Source organism: Thamnophis elegans, chromosome 2 (genome assembly GCF_009769535.1).
Source record: "Thamnophis elegans isolate rThaEle1 chromosome 2, rThaEle1.pri, whole genome shotgun sequence".
Lineage (NCBI taxonomy): Eukaryota > Metazoa > Chordata > Lepidosauria > Squamata > Colubridae > Thamnophis > Thamnophis elegans.
In genome coordinates this window covers 136,955,388-136,978,056 of record NC_045542.1, presented here as the reverse complement: position 1 = coordinate 136,978,056, position 22,669 = coordinate 136,955,388, and the positions used below count along the sequence as shown (strand labels likewise).

The following is a 22,669-nucleotide window of genomic DNA, read 5'->3' as shown; positions in this document are numbered from 1 at the left end:
TTGAAACGATGGTTGAGTCAGTCCATTCTTTATGAGTATATGGGCCACACTGAATGTAGATTTTTGAAAACTAACTTCAGTACGAGGGTCACTTATTTACTCATATTCCGCCACATGGTCACCTTGACTGCAGACTTCCCTAGTGCTCTCCTTTTTGGAATATGTATCTTGACAGAAATCCAGACCTTAAATCCCTGGGAATTTTGATTGCATCACCTAGCAATGTCAACATTTACCTTCTTTGTCAAGAACAAATATGATGCAACAGTATACTTTATTTAAAACTCATTTTATTCATCCTATGTATGCATTTCATTTTTGTCCATAGGAAAGCACCTATCCAATGCAGCACAATGTGGTCAATAAAAGAAAATCACGGAAACATTATTTACCCCTTTCTTTTAACTGACCCAAAAGAAAAAGTAAAATAATTAAAAAATATGAAAGCAACATAACAAAAGTGCTTGCAAATATTATTGAATTTCATGAAGATTAATGGGGTCCTTACAAAAGTATATGTATATATTACAAGAACTGCTTAATCATTCGGTGGTCCTCTTGTTGGAAGAAAAGGAAGTAATCCACCTAAAAATTAGTAACTATCGTAACCTCCTTATATGTCTTTCATTTTCTTTCCTTTTATTTGCACCATTGATAGACATCATCATAATACTACTTAGTATAAAGGAATGTATAGGGTTTTTAAAATATATTTTTGTATAAATACTTAATCACCTCATTATTGAAAAATAGCAGATGGAGTTAAGCACCATATTTCTGTCTGAATGCTTACAGTGCAAGTTTCCCTTTTCCCTACAGAACATTTTTAAAAAATATTGTAACAAAATCACTACTCCCTTTATACTACACAGTATTTCCATAAAATGTACTCTGAAAGGTATTTTTGGCATTTTTCCTTTAAAAAAATACACCTTTTAATATTTATTTAAATCTGTAATGCATATTTAACAATTTGACCTGCTTGAATTTATTCAGTTCTGAAATCTACTAGCTGTGAATACTTGTAAGAAACATATTTGTTTTTCATTATTTTTTAAAGATATTCATATGTGTTTCTCACCAGAAATCATCCTATAATAACTGTAAAGCGTATTAAAACAGTATTTCGCCGTTAATGGATAGAACTAGGAACAGCTTATGCTCTACAGGGAAAGTGAGAACATTCAGGAGAAATCATATGGATGGCCAACATTATCTTACTGATCCACAGCAAGAATAACTGTATAAAAGATGGATAGTTTGTGGTCTCATGTCAGCTGGAAGCAACCAGATCCACTCACGAAAAGTTCAGCTATTTTACTGCATTCTACCTATAATGCAAGACTCTCCCCACACTGTTTGCCTTCCTTTGGGAACCAACAGATAAGGTTTCATGAAACATGGAAGAGGTGTTTGGCATATGCCTTTTGCAGCTGAGCAAGAATTCAAGGCTAGTTCTAAGCTTGACCCCACCTCCCTGCCTGGCTGGGAGTTTCCTAACATTTGGGCATATTTTGTAAAGAAGATTATGTTACCTATTCAGTCAAAACAATAATTTTGATCTAGCAGTTACATCAGAGGAGTTTAACATAAATTATTGAGAAGGGACAGATATTTCAGGGAGATTTACAGTTGAATCATTTATCAGCAATCTGCCCAGTAGTTAATAAGCAAATGGTTTAGATATTTTTTTTAAAAAAATTATAAAACCTTAGTTCATTGGACAATTTGCAAATGCATAGCAAACATGGTGGTGTAATTTTATTTTTTGAAGCTGTTTATATTGGGAAATGTAATCCACTTTATTAAGTTTATAACACTGATTTTAAAGTGTAACTGCTCTTAGGGATATCAAGTTTGCACAAGAGAAATGGCTTTGCTCCAATAGTAGATGACTATTAAGTTCTGAAATATTACCATGCAATAATTAAAACTCAGCTAAAATTAATAAAATAAGGTATGTGTGCTTATCAATCTTGCAGATAAAAAGTTATTTTGAAAAAAAACACGAATAGAGAAATTAGACATAACATCTCTTTTTCATGTGGTATATTTGGCAGAGAAAGCTTTCTGGTATTATTGACTTCTCAATAACAGAAATTAAATATTCTCATTTGTATTAATTATTTTTTGAGCAAATGTAATGTTTTTACACAAAAAATGATTCTGCTCCACATTGCTCTAGAGTAGAAATACTTTAAATATAGCAATTGTGATCTGAGCCATATGTACATGTGTGTGTGTGTGTGAAAAATAATGCAGTATGTATCGCAGATTCATCTAATTCCTAATAGGAATGTATGCTGTGATATAGCATATATAGCAATTCCAAAATTTCATCATTGTGGATATGGATTAGTATGCATTATTTTTTCCTTGTTACTAATGATTCAGCAACTTGTTTCAACAATCAATTTTTAATACCAGAAGGATTGTATAGGACTAATTGTGTAGCACTAATTAAGGCAAAATATTTTGGTGTTCCATTATCTTTGCTTGAAAAATAAGTGTATTCTTCCTCAGCAGAAACTCAATTCTTGAGCTGGGGTTCAAATATGTCCAGATCCCACATATTGAAACCTCTCTTTAAAACCATAACATGGTTTCCTGCTAATATGGAATTTTAGACAAAAAAATTAAAATGTCTAATTTCTGGATAATTTTTTCTTCAGTATTCATTTAGCTTCCATATTTTAACTTGCGATTTTGAAGACTACTGATCCAGACTGATAGTAACTGTTCCTTGTGGCTATATGTTGCCAGTATGAAAGCACACACAAATCCTATCACTGAAAATAATTTCTCTGAAGAAGGAACGGCTCATAAAATTCTGAATAATATTAGGCTTTCATCCAATTTAGGCAAAGGCTTTGTCTGCCTTAAACTAATATTTGAACCAATTCTCATTTTACACAAATTTAATTACTCATTCTCCATTGCCACAAGACACAGCAAAGAATTAGCTTTTAAAGCCTACAGGTTATTAATAAATATTATCATATTAGCACCAAACCAGTGACTTTTATAGAATTAGTCAATGGAAATTACATGCCATTAAAAATATGTAAGATATAGTTATTGATAAAGCCAAAATACTATCATGCGTGTCCACCAAATCTCTGCAAAGTACTGATTGCCAAATAAATTTAATAACTGTAATTATTTTCCTTATAAGGAATAGTTGGTTTTAAAATGCCAAAAATACCTTAATGAAAACCAGTTAGCACCTTACAAATATCAGTGCAGCCTGTAACAAGAAGAGCAATTGCTGAATGAAGGTAAACAACTGAACACAGTGACAATAAACATATCACTTTTGTCAAAATGCTACATATGATGTAGAATATGTAAAAATGCAGTGGTGTGACTGCAAGGTTTAATTTTTTTTTTTAAAAAAGAACACAGGATAAGCAGCTTTAATATAAAATTTTACATACAAAAATATTAAATCAAAATAAATAATTCCGGACATAAATATAATACATTAGAACTTCAAGAATATACTGTACACACACACACACATGTATGCACACATACACAGATACAATCATACTTTTTTTTAAAGGCACATTACATACATTTCTCTCTCTCTCTCTCTCTCTCTCTCTCTCTCTCTCTCTCTCTCTCTCTCTCGCATACACATGTACGCATGCACATACACACACACACACACACACAAACATGGAAATAAAAATTGGAAGGCAGAGGTATTGCTTAATTGTCCTTCATCCATCTTGCTTAAGCTCCCGGCATTAAGAAATCCTGGAAATTAAAAACAAGATAAAGAGATTTCATTTCTACTTTCTAGACAACAGAAGTTTGTGTGTATCTGATCTTTTATGGGGACAGTCTGATATGCACAGGAGCACCATAATTCTACTCTGTACAGTTTAACAACCTATTATTTTTTTTTACATTAGTGCAACAGCTTCCAGCACTAGGTCCTTATATCACTAAATTATCTTTATGTCATTCGACTTAGGCTTTATATGCAGATAATTGAATTATGCATAGATTCAACACATGCAGCCTCAGCAATTCCTCAATGTATTTGGAACCACCAAGTTTGTGAGAATCACTTCCCAAAGGGTCAAGTGTCCTAGCCAGGGCTGACATCCAAAATGTCAGCTTGAAAAGAAAACTGGTAGACTTTCCTTAAAGCAAACAAAGAATCAAATAAACCACCATTTTCGCATGGAGCTGATTAGCTGCCTTGAGTGCTCATCTTGAAAGAAAGGGAATGAATGAATGAATGGCAATTCAGAAATACTAGCCGGATATAGGTTTAAGTGGATGGGATTACTCAGAAATTGCTTTTTTTATCAAATGTTATAGTAGTAAGAAATATTGTTGTAATGACATCTGAATATGCAAGAAAAACAAAACAATAAAAGTTAAAACTTAATCAACTGACAACTGTGTCAATTGAATGTCTCAGACATTCCTTACACTGTTTGATGGAGTTCCAAATTCTGAAGACGGCCAGCATGAAACTGAACATCTGATGATAGCAGTATTGTACTGTCACAAAGCAAACCTTTCTCCTTTTATAAGTGAAGGAATAGAGTTTGTCTCACAACACTGCATTTGTCATTTTGAAGCAAGGAGCTGTGGATATAGTCCTTGAGAAAGTTTCTACAAAATATTCCTCTAATGGTGAGTGAAACAGGGGCCTCCTCTAAACATCTTAATCAAAGTCTAGATGGCTTGTCAGAGCCAGCAAGCCTATGAAATGTTTCCCAGATGAGTTCATAAAGGGGCTTTGGAGCATATGAGGGCACAAAGGTCCTTTCTGCACATCCTTAAAACAGTTGTGGTACGAGGTAAAAGAGGTCTACCTGTACCCTCTTCTTCTGAACACATGACACAGGTGTGGGTGGAAAACGTAGGAAAAAGGTGGAAGTGACGATTTTGGAGCTAAATCCAAGTATGGTTTTGTGCCAGAAGTAATATCATTATACTCAAATGCATTAGTGTTCAGTAGTTCATCACTCCATGTACCATAATTCTGAGGCTGAGAGATTGCAAAGCAAAGCTTGCCTGGTGGAATTACTGTTCAGCCAAATGAACTTCACTGCAAATAAATACACACCTAGTTGATTAAATAAATATCACTGACTAGACAAACAATTAAGCCCATAAACATTTAAATATGTGTAAATATAACACAAAAATATGCAGAAAGTACTACTTACCATTGCTATAACACTTGAACATCGAGGCCAGTTCCAGATGATGGAGTACATTTTCCACAGTAACCACCACATTTTCCTATTACTTTAGTACCATCCTAATAGTTAAAATGAGAAAAAAAAATACACCAGGGAGGAGTAAATTCAATTCTTCATATACCAAATCTATTTGAACAATTTATAGAAGGAAAATGTATTAACAATCCTAATCCCAATTACATTAGGCAAAGGGTATCATATTTCTAAGTGAAAATGTAGAGGGTTATAAAAGGAAAATATATTTAGGTTAAAAGAACGTACAAGGGAATGAAGGAACGCATAGTAAAATAAAAATGTATCATTAAAAAAAGGTCGCCACCTCAGCTCTGTAAAACCTTATGATTTTAAAAAGAAATTATACACATAACATTCAGTATTCGTTCTATTTTCTTTAATATATGTGGGTATATGCATAATTTTGTACTTATTTATTTATTCATGATTATGTAGTGTATATTGGAGGTGGTGACCCTTTGAGAGCTGTATGGAACAAAATTTCCATTTAATGTATGCCGATTAGTGTACATTCAAAGTGACAATAAAGTGTATTCTAAGTCTATTTCAGCTTCAAATGCCTTTTGATTTAAAAATCAACAACAGAATTTGCCTTAGAAAGAGAGGAAAAAAAATATAAAAGGTGAAATCAACAATACGTGAGACTTTCCAGTCCTATATGTTGTTAAAATGTAGTCTGCAAAACCTCTCTGTTTGCTACCCTTGATCTCTGCTACCAATCCCACTTTCTAGTTCACTTGTTCTCCTGACACTGAAACTTCAAGAGCTGCGCCTGACAGCTGTAGCAGGGAAAGTAGCCAATATTGATTGTCTTGAGTCTCTGCTTTCAGTTGGTCATTTGGGACTCCTTCTAGGAGTACCTGCTGAACACTGAATTTTTTTTCCAGCTACTTCAGAGTCAACTAAGTGAAAATTCCCCTCTGCACTGTCCCTTTTGAGACAAACATGATGCCTTTCATTTTCCACAGGTCGTGGATTTTTTTTTATGTGGAAGTGGCCCATGTATGCCAACTGTTCTTTCGCTGGAATTCTCCTGCCTATTGCAGCAAATTGTTGATCGCGACAAGATTGACATTTGGGTAGATTCTCAAACTGTGGGTTTGAAGCTTCGGGGAAGAGGGACAGGGTGACGGACCGTAATGAGGAAACCTGAAAGGGATTGCACTTGTTCCTGTTCTGCCTGAATGATTTTGCTGACTTGCTGGACTGGGCTATGTGTAGAATTTAGACTATTTGGTCTAGGGGTGAAGGCAGCAGTCTAGAAATCAGGAGAGTGTGAGTTCTAGTCTTTTTTTAGGCATGAAAGCTAGCTGGGTGACTTTGGGCCAGTCCCTCTCACTCGCTCCAACCCACCTCCCAGGGTTGTTGGGGAAAATAGGAAGAGGAAAGTATATTAGGTGTGTTAGCTGCCTCGACTAATTTATGCTTATTTAGTCTTATTGTATGTTATATTCAGGAAATTGCTATACAATTATTAGCACAGCATAAATAAGCCATTCAAATTGGAGCAGCCTAGCGCATTATATCTCCCGATTCATGGAGGATGAGGGTACTTAGGCACTACTGACCTGTCTCTTTTTTTCCTTGAGTTTAATAGCATTGTTAGAACAAGCACTGAACTGCCTACTGTGGAGGACTCAGACAATTAATTAAAGAAGTGTGTGCAATCAAGAAACTCAGTCTTTTTACTTTCACGGTTAAGCAGATCCACTAATTAATTGCAATAATACAGATCAAGTTGAATTTACTCCAATCTATGGTTTTAAACCCACCAATTACATACCATGCTTTGCAATTCTTGGGCCTTAGTTTTGACTTCAAGGGGCTACCCTTTCATATGGACATATTTTATTTTCTGCTATTTACAAGAAGGAGCAGCAATTTAACATATGCAACACTTTAATTCAAAGTAAGTTTCGCTTACAGGAGATCTTGTGATTTCAGAAACAGCGTAATTCCCCTGCGAAAGCCACTTTGAGGTCTGCATTACTGACAGGCCAGTTCCAGAGAGGTTGATGCTAAAGCGACCCTTTCAAAAGAAAAAAAAACAAGAAAAGACGTATATGAGATTGTGCTGGCTTTCTGAAATGATTACTAAATACCCCAAATGCATGCTCCTTTAAACACAAAGGAAAGAAAATTTATTCGTGAACAATGTTGTTTTCTAGTGCTTTGGGTCCCCTGTGTAACAACAGACCACAGAGTCATTATTCTAACAAGATCTCCCTGGCACTGTTTTCAATTGTTCCAAGCCCTCGTAGTGATTAGCACATACTGTACAAATCACAGCAGGAATGAGATTAAGCATTTATTCTCATTTGCAGCAGTTTGAGAACAAGGCTGCCTTGCTGTGGCCTGCCAGTTGAGGGCATTCTTGTCCTTCAAGTGATCTTTGTTGCTTTTTAACTCTTCTGAGAGAGGGAGGGAGGGAGAGAGAGAGAGAGAGAGAAGAAGAAGAAGAAGAAGAAGAAGAAGAAGAAGAAGAAGAAGAAGAAGAAGAAGAAGAAGAAGAAGAAGAAGAAAGAAGGGAGACGGAGGAAGAAGGGGGGAAGAGAGAAGGAGGGAGAGGGAGAGAGAGAAGAAGGAGGGAGGGAAGGAGAGAGAGAGAAGGAGGAAGGGTGGGAGAGAGAGAGAGAGAGAGGGAGAGGGAGAGAGGGAGAGAGGGAGATAAAAAGAAAGAAGTTTCCTACATTTGGACAGCTATATTTTCTTGCTCTTTTATCTAGATGGGACATTTGCCTGGTTGACTTGTCAGGATTTTCTGTGGCCAAAACTAAGGCTCCTTTAGCATTTCTATGTCTGAACATATTGAACATATAAATGCTAAAGGAGCCATAGTTTGGCCACAGAAAATCCTGACAAGTCAACCAGGCAAATGTCCTGCACAATATGTTCTGAGTTTAGTTTAGTAATTTAAAATGTGCATCATAACACTTTCCCTCCTGATCAATTGAAAGCTGAAGAGATGTCTCTTCGTCCCTACCCACACTTTATCTCCATGGAGCAAATATTTATTTTGCTGCACGAAGCCCTGGTGTAGATATTGGCTAAAACAGGACTCCGTGTATTTTATTTTTACTATAATTTTATGCAATGCTCTTACAGGTAAAAGTAAAGGTTTTCCCTGTCAGTCAAGTCTGACTGTAGGAGGCAATGCTCATCTCTGTTTCTTAGATAAGGGAGCCAGTATTGTCTGAAGACATTTCCATGGTCATTTAGTCAGTATGATATGGCTACCTTCCCACCGAAGTGGTACCTATTTATCTACTTGCACTTGCATGCTTTTGAACTGCTAGGTTGGCAGGAGCGGAGACAAGTAATGGGAGCTCACCACTTAAACTTTATATATCACCTTGATGACACAAAACTATCTAGAATAGCTTGTTACATCTCAAGGATAACTTGCTCTCATGTGAAACTATTCATTTCTTGGATATTCAACAGGGTCTTTAGTCCCCATTCATAATGGGAAGCAGATATTTCTCTTAATCTGCTATCTCCCCTCATGCTTGAGATTCTTCAGTTACATAGAAATTTGTTACACCAATTATACATTGTTTTAAAAAACAAGCAAATATTATTTTGTTTCCTTAGCTCAAATTAGTTATTGTTATGCATTTTAATCTGATGATTGATGCAGTTTTAAGAATTAGTTCTCATTTATTTTGGGAGTCTCTTGAAGAATTCCTTTGGATTAAACAATGGACTACTTGCAAAGAAAACTAAACACAATATTATATTTAATATAAGAAAAAAATTAAAGAACATTTGATCACCACAATCTTTGGATCGCCACGAGAAACCCTCAATTCAGAAGTACAAACTCTTTTATCAGTACAATTAAAAAAACCCAGAATGTACAATATTTAAGAAAGGAGATATTAAGACAAGGAGTTACAGAATGAGGCAATGATTGGCACATAATTGATTTGATTGGGAATAAATGACAAAGTGCTGGAATGTAACTGGGGATCAAGGGATACCTGTGGGCATTTGGCTGCACTGTAGCAATCCCCAGCAGTGGCAAAAGGAACAGGTCTCCCATCAAGTGTCTGTGCAAACTGTAAATCGGTAGCTGTGAAAAAAAATATTTGGCAAGAACCACAGAGACAAAGGGGAAATGGAATGGTTGGGGGAAAAAATGCAAATGTTAAATTTGGCTCTTACAGAAAATAAAACACTTAACTATATACATTTATTTTTCTGACTCATCAGCAATCCTCCCTGATTTTTCACATAGATAGTTAAATGAGAAACTTGGCACAATGTTTAAACTTTTGTAGTGAGATACTGCAATTGAGGAATAACCCTGTGAAAACCATTCACCATTACAAGCCAATCCTTTAGCAATGCACTACAGCTTTGCCTGTGTCCTGTTTGTTTCTTTATGTTTTCTAATATGTCTAAAATTGTAGGATTGTTCTATAGCAGCAAGTTTCCCCTGCCATTTGTTTTAACTATAGGCATAAAGTGTGGATGTAGTTCTATAGACCAGGGATGGCTAACCTTTTTTGGATTGCGTGACAAAAGCGGGGGAAGCGCAATGGGGTCGTGCGTGGGTGTGCAACACCCATAATGCTATGCGTGTAACCACCTGCGCGAACATGCACGTGCAACCAGTGCTCCCCCTGCTTATGGCATGCTTTTTTCACCCTCCCCCGCCCCCCCTGGAGGCTTCAGGAGCTTTTCTGAAGCCGCCAGAGGGCAAAAAATGGCCCTATGGGCAAACCGGAAGTTTGGGAACGGTGACTTTTGGTTTGGCCATAGGGCTGGTTCCGGAGGCTTCAAGAAAGCCTATGGAGGGCGAAAAACGGCCTCAAAAGAAGGCTGAAGTCAGCTGGCCAGCACGTGCATGTGCCCTAACAAATGGCTCCGCATGCCACCTGTGGCACACATGCCATAGGTTCGCCATCACGGCTATAGACCATAAAAGAACTGCAATATGCCTCTTTATTAGGAGCTATCACTAGGAACTGCCTCTAGTTCAAGACAATGTACAGCTCCAATATTGTTGCTAAATTGTGAAATCTGATTGATCTTGTATAACCTTTCTGCTTTCAGATGGGACTTCAGTCAAAAGGGAATTCTGGTGAGAACCACTGTCCCAATACTGGGAGATGTCAAGTTCCAGGGAAATTAGGAGATCCAAGTGGTTCAAATGGGTATCAGGATTTATTGCAAACGTAAGCTCTGTACAAGAATCTGAACCGCTAATGTTCAAAGCAATTTGAGGGTAGATAAGGAATTCAAGGTGGGCTGGACTTTGATCTCATGTGGGCGAGAAGGAGCATCTGACTGGTGACGTGTCTGCCCCCTCCCTCAGGGTCAACCTGGTCATCTCCTACACTAATTTCCCAATGAGAAATGGGATTACATGAAGTAGAATTTTCTCAACAATGCTTAATATTATAATGATACATTTGAGTTTAGCTGAGGCAAGATAGGGAAAAGAACATTCACAGAGAACTCAGTTTAATGTGCAGCAAGATAAAATATTTCATTTTAAGCACTGTAAAAGAAGGTAGGGCAATATAAAACTTAAACTCGGGAAATGTAAGCTGGTCTCTTTTAGAATAACAATTCCAACAATTGCAACAAAGAAAAACAAGATGAGAAACAAAATATTGTTGTTACTCACTTATTATCTGCATAGCATTCAGGTCCAGCCTTACTTTGCTGAAGGCAGAAAACCCAGCTGCTGTGTAATCTTTCCTACACTGACAATTCTCTCTTCGGCTTCCATTATATGGACATTCAGTTGGGTTATGTAATCTGAATCAAAAGAAAGACCTTTTTCTACATACTGCAAGAAAAATTATACAAGGTAGCGAGACATAATTAAAAATACAGAATGGCTGCCTGTTCTTACCTGTAGCTATAGACTTCTGAGAAATTCTCCGCATCACCATTTACCAAAGTGATGTATTCTTTAGGGCTATCGGAGTCCATGCCGGCACAGTATATCTGGTGGGGGAAAAGAGCCATAATTTTATGAAACAATTAAAACTGATGATGAGTGCAAAAGGCAGAAATAAGAAGAGGGCATAGAATTATGATTTTCTGAAAAAATTGCACAATGTAAATATAACTGAATCTCAAAGGGCCAGTTGCTCATTTTGTTTTCACGTTGTTCTAACAATTGTTTCCCTCTCGAAATGAGAGCTGAAACAAAAAGTTCTAATGATAATTATTGTGGAATGCCTTGCTTCTAATTCACTGAAAAACGAATGCCTATACTCCCAGCAAGAAAACTGAAATGTATAACAGGCAGAGGAATCTATAGTCATTTGAACCTAAAGATTTTTTTTTGGTTTGGTTTGGTTTATTGGATTTATATGCTGCCCTTCTCCCAAGGACTCAGGGCGGCGTACAACATTAAAAAAGCACATAATACAAAAGTTAAAAAAAAATTAAATAGAATATCCCAAACAAACCCAATAAGAATTAACAATAACATTTTAAAAAATTGATTAAAATTAACAATGATCAATAATTTATTTTGGGTTTTTTTTGTTTTTTCCTGTCCTATAAACAGTTTCCCCCCCTCAAAAAACAGAGGTGGTGTTTGAATCATACCTTTAAAAGTCTTCCTTTAACTTTCAGAATATATTCGCCATCCTCAGTAATGACTTTGAGTCTTGTTGCTTCTTTGCAGCTTGTTGGCAGTTCACCTAAAATAAAGGAAAGAAAGATGAGGTTCTAATCAGCAAAAACAAAAGTCAAAATAACGCAGTCTGAATTTCTAACAGATGATCGGTGGATTATTACTGTGAATATTTTAAGATACGTGAAATGTCTTCAGCTATTTAATTGAAGAGAAAGACCTTGGGAGTGTATGAAGCAGGGACTCCCCCCTCCCAACACCTGCAGTGATTTATTAAATTTGTAAGAGATAAGATTTTTTCGAGGGAGACGACTCAGTACCAGACTTCTAATGTCAGTGCAACCTAAGGCATTTTGCTCACATAGCTATCTAAGGGATATGTTATCGCTGGTTGCTCTTCATTTGAAGGGATACCAGATCTGATCTATCATCTTATAAAAGCTTGTGAAAAGAAGTCAGGTAAAGTTAGGCATAGAGAAGGTTAAAGTATAGTTGGAGATCATTGATGCAGTTCATTTTTTTTGAAGAAAACTGGTTTTTTTTAAAAAAATGCCATTTTTTTCTCTGTAAATGTGTTTTTATTTTTCCATTTTCATTTCGTACAGTCACATATATACTGTGCATAACTGGGGCCATATAACATTAAACAATAAACACAGCCATTCCTCTTGTCAACAATACCCCCCAAAATACAAACCCAATGTACCACTTCGACCCTCCATACACTCTTTCTTTCGCCCCCCTCCAACTTTCCTTCTTCCCTCCAACATTCCCCTCTACCCTACTTCCCCTCCCCCTCTATCACTCCTCTCTCCCAGTACACTCCCTCTCTTCCTTCTCACCCTCCCTCCCGTCCTCTCTCCCACCCTCTCTACCCCTCTTTCTTCTAACCCTCTACTCCTCCCTTCGGTGTATTTCTACTATCTGTTAATACATTCAGCTTGTCCTATTTTTACAGTGAAATTAAAGAGCAACAGTTGCGTTACTTTAAAATCTAACACATACTATATATACCCCCTCCACACCTCCCCCCTAACACCCCACCTCCCTTCCCCCCCCGACTTCCCAGAGCCCGTACATGGTATAGGTTTTTAACAAATACAGTCTAAAATATATTAAGACAAAGGAAATAAAAAAAGAAGTTAATAACATCCCTGCATTAAACTCAGCTTCTTCCTGTTGCACTAACTTTAAGCAGTTTAGATTATTCCTAATCTTAAGCATAGGCTATCTGTAATTTCTTAGTCCCGTATTTGTTTTGTATATAGTCAATCCATTTTTTCCAGTCTCGTTTGTCTCTCTCATTTGAATGGTCTTTAAGATATGCCGATATTTTAGCCATTTTAGTTGCAGTGGAAAATCTCATAGGGTCCCCACTTCCCATCCGCAGTACCTTAGGTGCTAGGAAATTTTATTTGTGCCTTACATTCATTCCCCTCCCCCTTTCCTTCTTTGTGCATTCAAGACTGCACATATGATGGTCTCTCAAGCACTGAGCCTCATGCATTGTCATGAAATCAAGTACCGTAACATTCCCTGCTATTTCTGTTGTTGCTTTCCTGGCTTAGAAAATGCTGCAGGGCATTTTTACCGCACACCACTGAAGTAATGCCAAAGCTTCTGATCACTTGAGGGTGCTTCAAACCAGACTTCCCAAATCCTTAAGAGAGATGGTGTGAGTCTGGAAGGGAGCTGGTGTTTTGTTCTTTTAAACTTTAAAGGCGTGTTTCTCAACTTTGGCAACTTTAAACGGCATGGGCTTCAACTCCCAGAAGACCCCAGCCAGCAAGGCTTAATGTAATTTGATTGAAAAAGTGTGGGACGTGATATAGGTTTAGGTTTATTAGATTTATATGCTGCCCTTCTCCCAAGGACTCAGGGCGGCGTACAACATTAAAAGAAACACATAATACAAAAGTTAAAAAAAAATTAAATAGAATATCCCAAACAAACCCAATTAGAATTGACAATAACATTTCTTTTTAAAAAAATTGAAATTAAAATTAACAAAGATCAATAATTTATTTTGTTTTGTTCAGGCCAGGCTGGCTTGCTGGAAAAGCCAAATTTTTAGGGCACATCGGAAGGACCGGAGGTCAGGGATTATATAAAGCTCCGGGGGCAGCTCATTCCAGAGGGAAGGCGCTCCCACAGAGAAGGCTCTCCCCCTGGGGATTGCTAGCCGACACTGTCTGGCCGACGGCACCCTGAGGAAGCCAACTCTGTGGGATCGCACTGGACGGTGGGAGGCTACCGGTGGCAGTAGGTGGTCTCGCAGGCACATATAAAAATGTGTGGAACTAGATCTAAACTACTTCAGGATGAAACGGAAAAATACAACTCATTTCCAAAGACTCTTACAATTATGGATGTTGTGGCATGGCCTCCTTTCCTCGGGTTTTAAATCATCAAGGCACAAGGTACTTGCTTGGTCATTGTTTGTGAGGCACTGAACTGACCGATGCATCACCCCAATTCCACAAGTCACCGAACACTGAAAAGAAAGGAAACCAAATTCAGAACCTTTCCTAACACCTACATATATAACTTTCTGGTGAGTTATGGGGAGAAAGAAAGACAGAATGGAAACTTAACTGGCTAACAAAACCAAAGCTTAATTTAAAGACTGAATAAAAAAAGTAAACATTTGTGCATCTTTATCCTCTTGGCTCTTCTGAACTCTTTAAATGCTTTGTTGCATATTTAGCACAATTGTGTGAAAATTAAGATGTTCTTCAAAAACACAAAGACATTAGAAATTATGCATAGTGAGAACTACAATCCTACGGAGGCTTAAATAGCAGAATAATTTTTAAAAGTAGAAAAAACGGGGGAAGGAAACTTTTTCACACAGTATGCAGGGTTTTTTTTTTTTTTTTACCCAGTGCTATAAACAGCAATTTGCCATCTAACTCACTCACTCTCTGTGCACACATACACAGATTTGCTTGCTGGCAGGCATATTATCACAGCTATTTATGACAGGATATAGTAATATACCAGCTGAAAAAAGGACATGCTGAAAGAAAACCAATTAATTGTTCAAAATATCATTGATCTTTCTGCAATAAAACTCTTTGGTAAGGTGCAGATCAAAGATGGAACAATTAAGGAGAAGTAGCAGGATAAACTGCAGGGTAAATTGCAGACTGCACCAGCTGTTTGCGGTTTAGAGAAATTATTTTCAGAACAACAAACAAATGCAGATGGATACATATACAGTTACTGAGTAAACAGGCTTAAGAGGAGGTACAAGATAATACTTCCCATTTTAGCACAAATTAGAAACTACATTGTCCCAAATTTAAGAGCACATTTAGGGGTTTTTGAAAGCACATCTAAGTCACTTTTGGGTGGGCAGGGGATGATTGTGGAAGGGACACATGGGTCCCAACATTGGGTGAGACAAAGATGCAAAATGGATGGGACTGCACATGGCAAGAATAGAATATTTTCTTCTCTTTCCAAGGTATTCTGGAGGCAAACTGTTTGTGTTTTTAAAATCTTGCTAAGCCACTTTTAAGATTTATATTGCGGCTTTTGTGTTTCCAGCCTCAAGAATAGAAGAAAAATATATGAATTTTCTGAGTTTTCTCTAATGGAACTTCCTTGCTCTAAACCATACTTCTCTAACTAGGGCAGTAATAACTATTGAAAAGAAATATAAGCAGCACTTAACCATAATTGACTATTCCAGTTGTTGAGTATGAAGGACTAATTTCTCTTTTAGCAAAGATCTACAGCCACAACAAGCTCTGTACCGTAAAACGTAGGAAGCCAAGTGAAAATCCATCTAACAAATATGAAAGTGACTTGAAGAGCTGTCAGAAAGGCTCTTTTCTAAAGTTCAAATGGATTGGATTTTATTTCTGTATCCAAGCAATATAAACAATTGGTCACAGCAAGAGGAGAGCCTCTGAACTCCAAACAAATGCCAGACTTTTCGGTTGTATAGGAATGATGTTAAAAGGAAAGAAAGATCTGTATGTGACCTTGTAAATGGAATTTGGGTTTTTCAGTAGCAAAATTCCATATCTCCTAGCAACACAGGACCACACAATCTGACCACCTTAGTTTGAGCATGCTTCGGTCAACACTTACTTATTTAGTGTTGGCCTGCCTAGCTTTCTTTCTTCATTTACTCAACCGCCTAGAGTTCATATTGCTTTTCCTTATGCACGAGGAGAAACAATGATTGGCAGTGAGAAGATAACCTAGGTGAGGGAAAATGAATTCTCTTTGAAGCCAGAACTGAATCTGGAACAAATTTTCTATCCTTTGTTGCTACTTTCTATTCATGTTAACTGGTTGGCTGATCATTTTATTTTATTTATTTTATTATTATCTTATTTTGCCATCAAGCAAACGTGCACTTCTCTAAGCCACTAACATTTATGTCAGCTGAGATATAATTATTTAGATATCCCTTCTATACACATAAAAACTGTAAGTTCTGGCCATTCATTGTAGGTAGGGAGAATTAAATCCAGGTAGGCAACCTTTGAAGGGTGAAAAGCAGTGGTTGGTTCCTACCAGTTTGGACAGGTTCGACCGAACTGGTAGGGGCTTGGTGGCCTGAGTAGCTGGAACCAGCAGCGACCGAAGCCTGCCATACCCCCAGGCAGTGTCATAGGTGCCACCATCTTGTTTTTTGCTTCTGTGCATGCACAGAACAATTTTATTGCACTACACATGCACGCGCAGCATGCATCAAGTGTGCGCACGGGGCGTGGCCACAAGCGAGCTGGCAGTAGTGACTGCCAGAACCCACCCTGGTGAAAAGTTGTATTTGGCACAGGCCATTTTCCAAAACATAAATGGGGCCATGAAAATGAGGTGAGTGGGACCAAACCAGGAACTAAAATTCATTGAATACAATTAATCCATTTGTCTTTAGCATGTTGAATGTACAACACAGTAGCAACTCTGCATGAAACCAGTAGCATAATTAGCATGCCGATGGTGCTCAGTTGTACATTTGTATCCTGGGTTACTATCAAGGTTCTTTTTTGGTATGTGGAGGCTGGATGGGAAAGGTCAAATGGTTGTAGGTTTTAGGGCCCTCGGAATCTGAAGATGTTCCCACCTTTGACTCTGGTTAGAGTGGCAGACAGAGTTGGTACACAATTTGCAGGTCCTCTTGGACTTGCAGCTCTCGACTGAGAAGGTGGCAGAGGTGGCTGTGAAGGTTTTTGTGCAAATCCTTTTAGCGCACAACTTGTGGCTCTCCTTGCCTGGAGAGGCTACGCTCATGGCCACTCGTGCTTTGTTCATCTTTCAGTTGGAGTGGTACAATGTGATCTGCATGGATTTCTACATGTGTGCCCCAGTACATGCAATTCACCCATGTAGAAACACTGCTTTGCAAACTGTGCTTGCTCAGAGTAAGGTTTGGGGTGTTAATTCAAAGGGCTGTAAAGCCCTACATGCCATAGTGCCAGGTTGTTTGCAGGACTGCCTGTTGTTGGGGCCCACCAGCAGACAATGGAGCTGGCAGCAGATTCAGACAGTAAGGAGGTTGGGGAGGAACATGGGCCAGTCCTGGAGTCTGGGGAAGGCTCTGATGAGGGCTCTGTGTTGGAGGCAGAGAGGGGCCAGAGCCGTATGCCAGTTAGCAGCTGTCTTCAGAGTCAGACATCAGTGAGGCAGATGAACAGCTGGAGCCTGTTCCCAGAGTGCACATGCAGAGAGTTGCCAGATGAAGGGAACAGCTAAAGAACAGGGGTCGGCTTGGGAGTAAGGCCACAGGTGGATGGTGAATGGCCCCTTGCATAGGGAATAAAAGTGGAGCGAAAGGGGAGCGGAGTTTGCAGGAGACAATTAGTTCAAGGGGCTCAAGAGTCTCCAAGACTTTTTGTCAAGTTTTGCAGAAATTGGCCGGGCAGCTCTCTATGCCAGATAAGGTCTGTGACTGTAAATCCTCCCTTGAAAGACTTTGCCGGATGTGAATGAGCAAAATGCACAGTAAATTTATAAAAGGGTTTTTTTGTCAGGACCAGGAGTTTGCTTCATGCTCTTGGGAAGCCTAGGTCAGAACATCTGTATCTTAAGTATTTCTGCATAATGTGACAGGTTAGACATGCTCTGGGTCCTTCTGCCTCTAGCAGGACCCAGGAGATATCCCTTCCTATTATGGCATCTATGGAAAAATGCCTCCCCCCCCTTAAGACAATTGGATTAACTAACCCTGTTAGCTTTTTGTAAGACTTCAAAAATCTGGGTTTCCTGCCAACATTACATCATGGATGTCTGCTTAGCCTGATACATAAAATTACTTTAATTTCACATAGTTTACTAGAAGCCCTTGTCACACTGTACTATTTTTGTATGTTTAATTATATTTTTCTCTTACATATTTTTAAATAACCCTTTCTAAAAGATTTTATGCTATGTTCTGATGTCTTTTTAGTCAAATTCAAGGATGTTGAGGACGTTCATATAAATCAATAAATCAATAGGAATAAATCAATAAATAGGAGGAGTCTTTGGCATGCAGCACATGGCTCTTGTGCATGAGTTTGTACAACCATGGAACAGACAAAATATAAAGATCAATTAATTCCTGAAGTAACACCACACAGTAATCCATGAAACAGGAAAGAGGACATCTTGTTTCTTTTAAGGTTAGTTGGGCTACATAGTAAAATAAACCATGAATAATAACAAAAGAAAAATTTAGAAACATACACTTCCCCAATTTCCAACTCTCCACGATGCCAAAACAGGGCACTCGCCTAGGTAGCATGACTGCACGTTTAGTGGTGGTGTGCCTGGACAGTGGACAGTGTTCTGATAACCGTACTCATAGTGGTCTTTCCCTGTATAAATCTCACTGCAGGAAACCAGCCTTTGCTTGTAGCCTTTACCACAGGTCACAGAGCACTGAAAAATACGAAACAAAAGCAAAATGTACATTTTTTTAAAAAAACCACTCAAAGAAAACATTTGACAATGAAAATGAGCTATGAAGTGTCATAAGTCAAAGGTGAATTGTTACTATTTCCAGCTTGGGTACTTTCCAGATAAATTGGCTTAAATTCCATCAATATATTCATTTGTTTGTCCTGGGGCTTGGTTCCTCAGCTGGAAGGTTCATTGACTTAAACTCCTGGGGAAAGTAAACTTCCTGGTTGGGTCCAGTTTTGGGTGGGGAGTGGTTTATAAAAGTGTCGCCTTGGAAGCATGGAACTTGGTAATCAACTTGGGAGCATGGATAATCTTGTCACTTTTCCCATAATTTTTCTTCAGGATCACATCCTTTCCAGGAAATGAGGCAATCCACAAAAGATAGGTGACAATACAGGATGAATACTTTTGTTTGTATTCATCCTATCTGTCAAATTAACAGTAGTGGTCATGGCGGAATTGAAAATTTTGTATGACCAGGAAGTTAAAGTACTAGAAAATAGAAGACTGTGAAGTGAAAGAAGAAGGTGGAGGCTAAATATGACGGATTATTTCAATCCTTTTGAGTACCTGGTTCAATTGCTCTGCCAAATAGAGAAGGTGGGAACCAGTGGTGGGTTCCAGATCTCATTGCAACCAGTACACCGCAACCAGGCCCGGTGTCCACTACGTGCACACACGCAGCGCGCGCATGCATGCTTACCACCTGCGATGCTCCAGCTGCTTGGTGGAGCATCATGCAGGCGCTGTACGCTCCATGCACGTGCGCGAAAGCCCCAATTGGCTCAAATACAGTTAAGGAGGGCAGGCAGGTGGACCCTCCGGAGCACCGTACCAGAACGGTACCTGGTGCTCCCATCAGGCACCGGTACACCCCTACCGGGGCATACCGGTTGTAACCACCACTGGTGGGAACGTTAAAGGAAAATAAAAACAGTATCATTTTTAATTTTATGAAAACAGGACCAAATGTCCTGGAAGCCCTGCTGTTTTGACTCTGCATGATTTATATTGCTTCCTGGAAGCAGAAAGGCACTCTATATCACTTTTACTATCTACCTGCTGCAAAGCCCATATATAATTTGTGTATACATACTCTGGTGACTTTGTTCAAAGGAATGGATACAGTATTTATATTTTATCACTTTTTGGTCAGTTTTGACTGACATGTTCTCCCCTAACTGTGAACTTTTTTTTTTTTTTTTTTTTGCTTTCCGAGGAAGCCAGAAGCACTTTTCCTAAGGAAAACATAGAAATCCATGCTAAAAATGTTACTGAATTTCCTGCAAAGGTACAATTTTGCTGCTAGATTTTGGAATATAACCTAAATTAGGCAAACAGGTTTTCAAGCCAAATATATATTTTTGACAGGACCAAGACTTCTGCTTCCTAATTAGATAATTTAATCACCCTCTTCTTTCACCCAATAACAGATAATTGGCTGCTCAAATTCAGCCTTTCCCAATATCCTTCAGATGTTTTGAAACTACAAATCCATTCCAACACAAATGGCAGACACAAGATTGGAGGTCAAGAGATTTACAATCTAGCAATCTACAATCTGTAGTTTGCAAATCTGATTCTGATTCTATTTAATTTATTCTGGCTAGCAATCTTGAAAAACATAATGCCCCAGGAACTTTACAGATGATACTGTGTCAATTGACTTTATGTCAATTTCTCAACACACAGGTAAAATACCAAAATACAGTAGTCATATTCTTGTAAGGTTAAGATTTCCAACTTCTCTAAAGTACTCTTCTCTCTACATACAATACCAGCGTCACAAATAAACTTTTCAAATAAAATGTATCTATGTGAGATCCTACTAAGATGGTCCAATTTCTTTATTACTACTGCCTATTCCAGACAGTCATGAAACTTCATAGAAGGTACTCCATCTATTTCAGATGAATGTTCATAAATGACATTTGATTGGGGTAGTAAAAAGCTCCAGATATTGGCAGCTGGACCTTTCTGTAAGTTACTGTATTTTTCGGAGTATAAGATGCACCTTTTCCACCCTAAAAGAGTGTGGAAATATTGGTGCATCTTATACACCGAATACAGCCATTTTTTGCCTCCCGAAGCTCAGCCTCCTCATCCCATTTTTGTGAAAAATGGGCGACAAACGGGCCGTTTTTTCACCAAAACGGGGGGATTTTTGCCTTCCCCCAACCCCCAGGAGCACTCTGCAGGCTTCAGCAGGGCTGGGGGAAGGCAAAAACACCCCTATTTTGGTGGAAAAATTGGGGCATTTTTGCCTTACCCCATCCATGCTGAAGCCTGCAGAGTGCTCCTGTGGGCTGGGGAAGACAAAAACTTTTTTTTTCTTACTTACCTCTTCGAAACCATGGTGCATCTTATACACTGGTGCGTCTTATAGTCCAAAAAATACAATAGCTTTGACATTTGTCTGAAAATGCCAATTTTTGATGGCAGCCCTATCTCTACTTTCCTGCAAGCATCAAGACACTTCAGCGTTGATTTGATTAAATACATTTTCTGCTCCACAGGTTAGAGAACCTTTTTTCTATCATGAGCTAAGCATACATTCTGCCAAATCTCTCCCCACTGCCTTCGTTTTCGGTAACCCAACAAATCAATCAATGAAAAACCAAGGGAGCTAACTTCCCACCTTTCTGGGAATCAGGACTACATTCCACTACAATACCACAAAGGAGATTTTTCTAATTGCTAAGGGATGCTGGTGGGCTACATGTATTCCCTATGACTTTTATCTCTTTTAGTAATTTTTAAACATCATTTTCAATTATTAAGTAAGAAGGAGCATCACAAGAAAATTACAAAGCTAGCTAGTTTGCACATTTTATCTTGCCTTTGTGTATAACTGTCACTGATTATAGTTTAACAACTAAGCCTTTTTTTCTTTGTCCAGAATTAAGATACATACCTCTGACCAGTCTCCTGTAATCCAAATGTATTCACATGGGGGTAAGGTGCAAATCTCAACATCAGATGGCCTCTTGTTTGGATCACAGTGAAGACTATCAACTTCCTGCATGTTTTGGTCCACACAGGTAAGTGTCCGGTATCTAGACCCTTTGCCACAAGTTTTGCTACACTGTCGACATAAAAAGAATAAAGAAAGCAGTTGGTAGACAGAATATGACACCAGTATAGTTACATGACCAAAAGTGTATAAGAAATTTGCTCAGGGACACACAATTTCTTTTGACTTGATGGCCCCTCCAGACTCTACATGGCACGTTGAAGTCTGTATTCAAAATATAGGCAGGGCTAAGATCTGTTCTAAGAGGGGAGTAGTAGGTTTTTAAGAGATGAAATAAATGTCCTAAACATATACAAGGCCTATAGCATCTATTTTGCCCTTTAAAACTCCCCAAATGCAAAAGAAGAGTCAAATTTTTGATATTGTCAATATCTGTCAGGCCCCAAAATTTAAAAAAAAAAGCCATACTGCGGTTCTTTAAAGAGTTTCCTTTATTGTTCCTAGCCTATATATCAAAATCTTACCAAAATAAAGGAGACTACTTAACACCATTAAACATACTCTGAGAACTAGTAGGATTGAACCGTCTTAACTCTCCCAAGTAAACTATCTAAACTTTGCTGTGTTTTGCTGTTCTGGAATATTCTCCCTTTCTCCCGGGAATCAGGACTACATTCCACTACATGTATTGGTGGGCTACATGTATTTCCTATGACTTTTATCCCTTTTTAATAATTTTTAAACACCATTTTCAATTATTAAATAAGTGATGGAGCTGATCCAGTAGCCTTAATAGGTCAATATCAACTTCCCTACGTAAGACGGTTGGAGTAAATCCTAAATTTAAAGCATGTGTCAGCTCTAAATAAAAACACACCTATTCCATCACCATTAAGTTATATATCTCAACAGGAAGCAGCACCTGGCTGAGGCTGCTTG

At 38.3% G+C, this 22,669-nt stretch overlaps 1 protein-coding gene across 2 annotated transcripts in view; it reads right to left on the bottom strand.

The window, feature by feature from the left end:
- Window positions 1-3,618: 3,618 nt before the first annotated feature.
- ADAMTS9 (ADAM metallopeptidase with thrombospondin type 1 motif 9) overlaps window positions 3,619-22,669 on the bottom strand; it is a 168,164-nt gene continuing 149,113 nt past the window's right edge. For both annotated transcript variants that reach the window (XM_032211696.1, XM_032211697.1), the window contains exons 31-40: window positions 21,671-21,841; window positions 18,538-18,732; window positions 14,212-14,344; window positions 11,823-11,917; window positions 11,116-11,210; window positions 10,885-11,018; window positions 9,230-9,321; window positions 7,171-7,275; window positions 5,196-5,290; window positions 3,619-3,762 (exon numbers count right to left, since the gene is read on the bottom strand). In XM_032211696.1, the coding sequence (XP_032067587.1) occupies window positions 5,201-5,290; window positions 7,171-7,275; window positions 9,230-9,321; window positions 10,885-11,018; window positions 11,116-11,210; window positions 11,823-11,917; window positions 14,212-14,344; window positions 18,538-18,732; window positions 21,671-21,841 (1,110 nt within the window). In that variant the 3' untranslated portion in view covers window positions 3,619-3,762; window positions 5,196-5,200. The remainder of the gene's footprint in view (window positions 3,763-5,195; window positions 5,291-7,170; window positions 7,276-9,229; window positions 9,322-10,884; window positions 11,019-11,115; window positions 11,211-11,822; window positions 11,918-14,211; window positions 14,345-18,537; window positions 18,733-21,670; window positions 21,842-22,669) is intronic.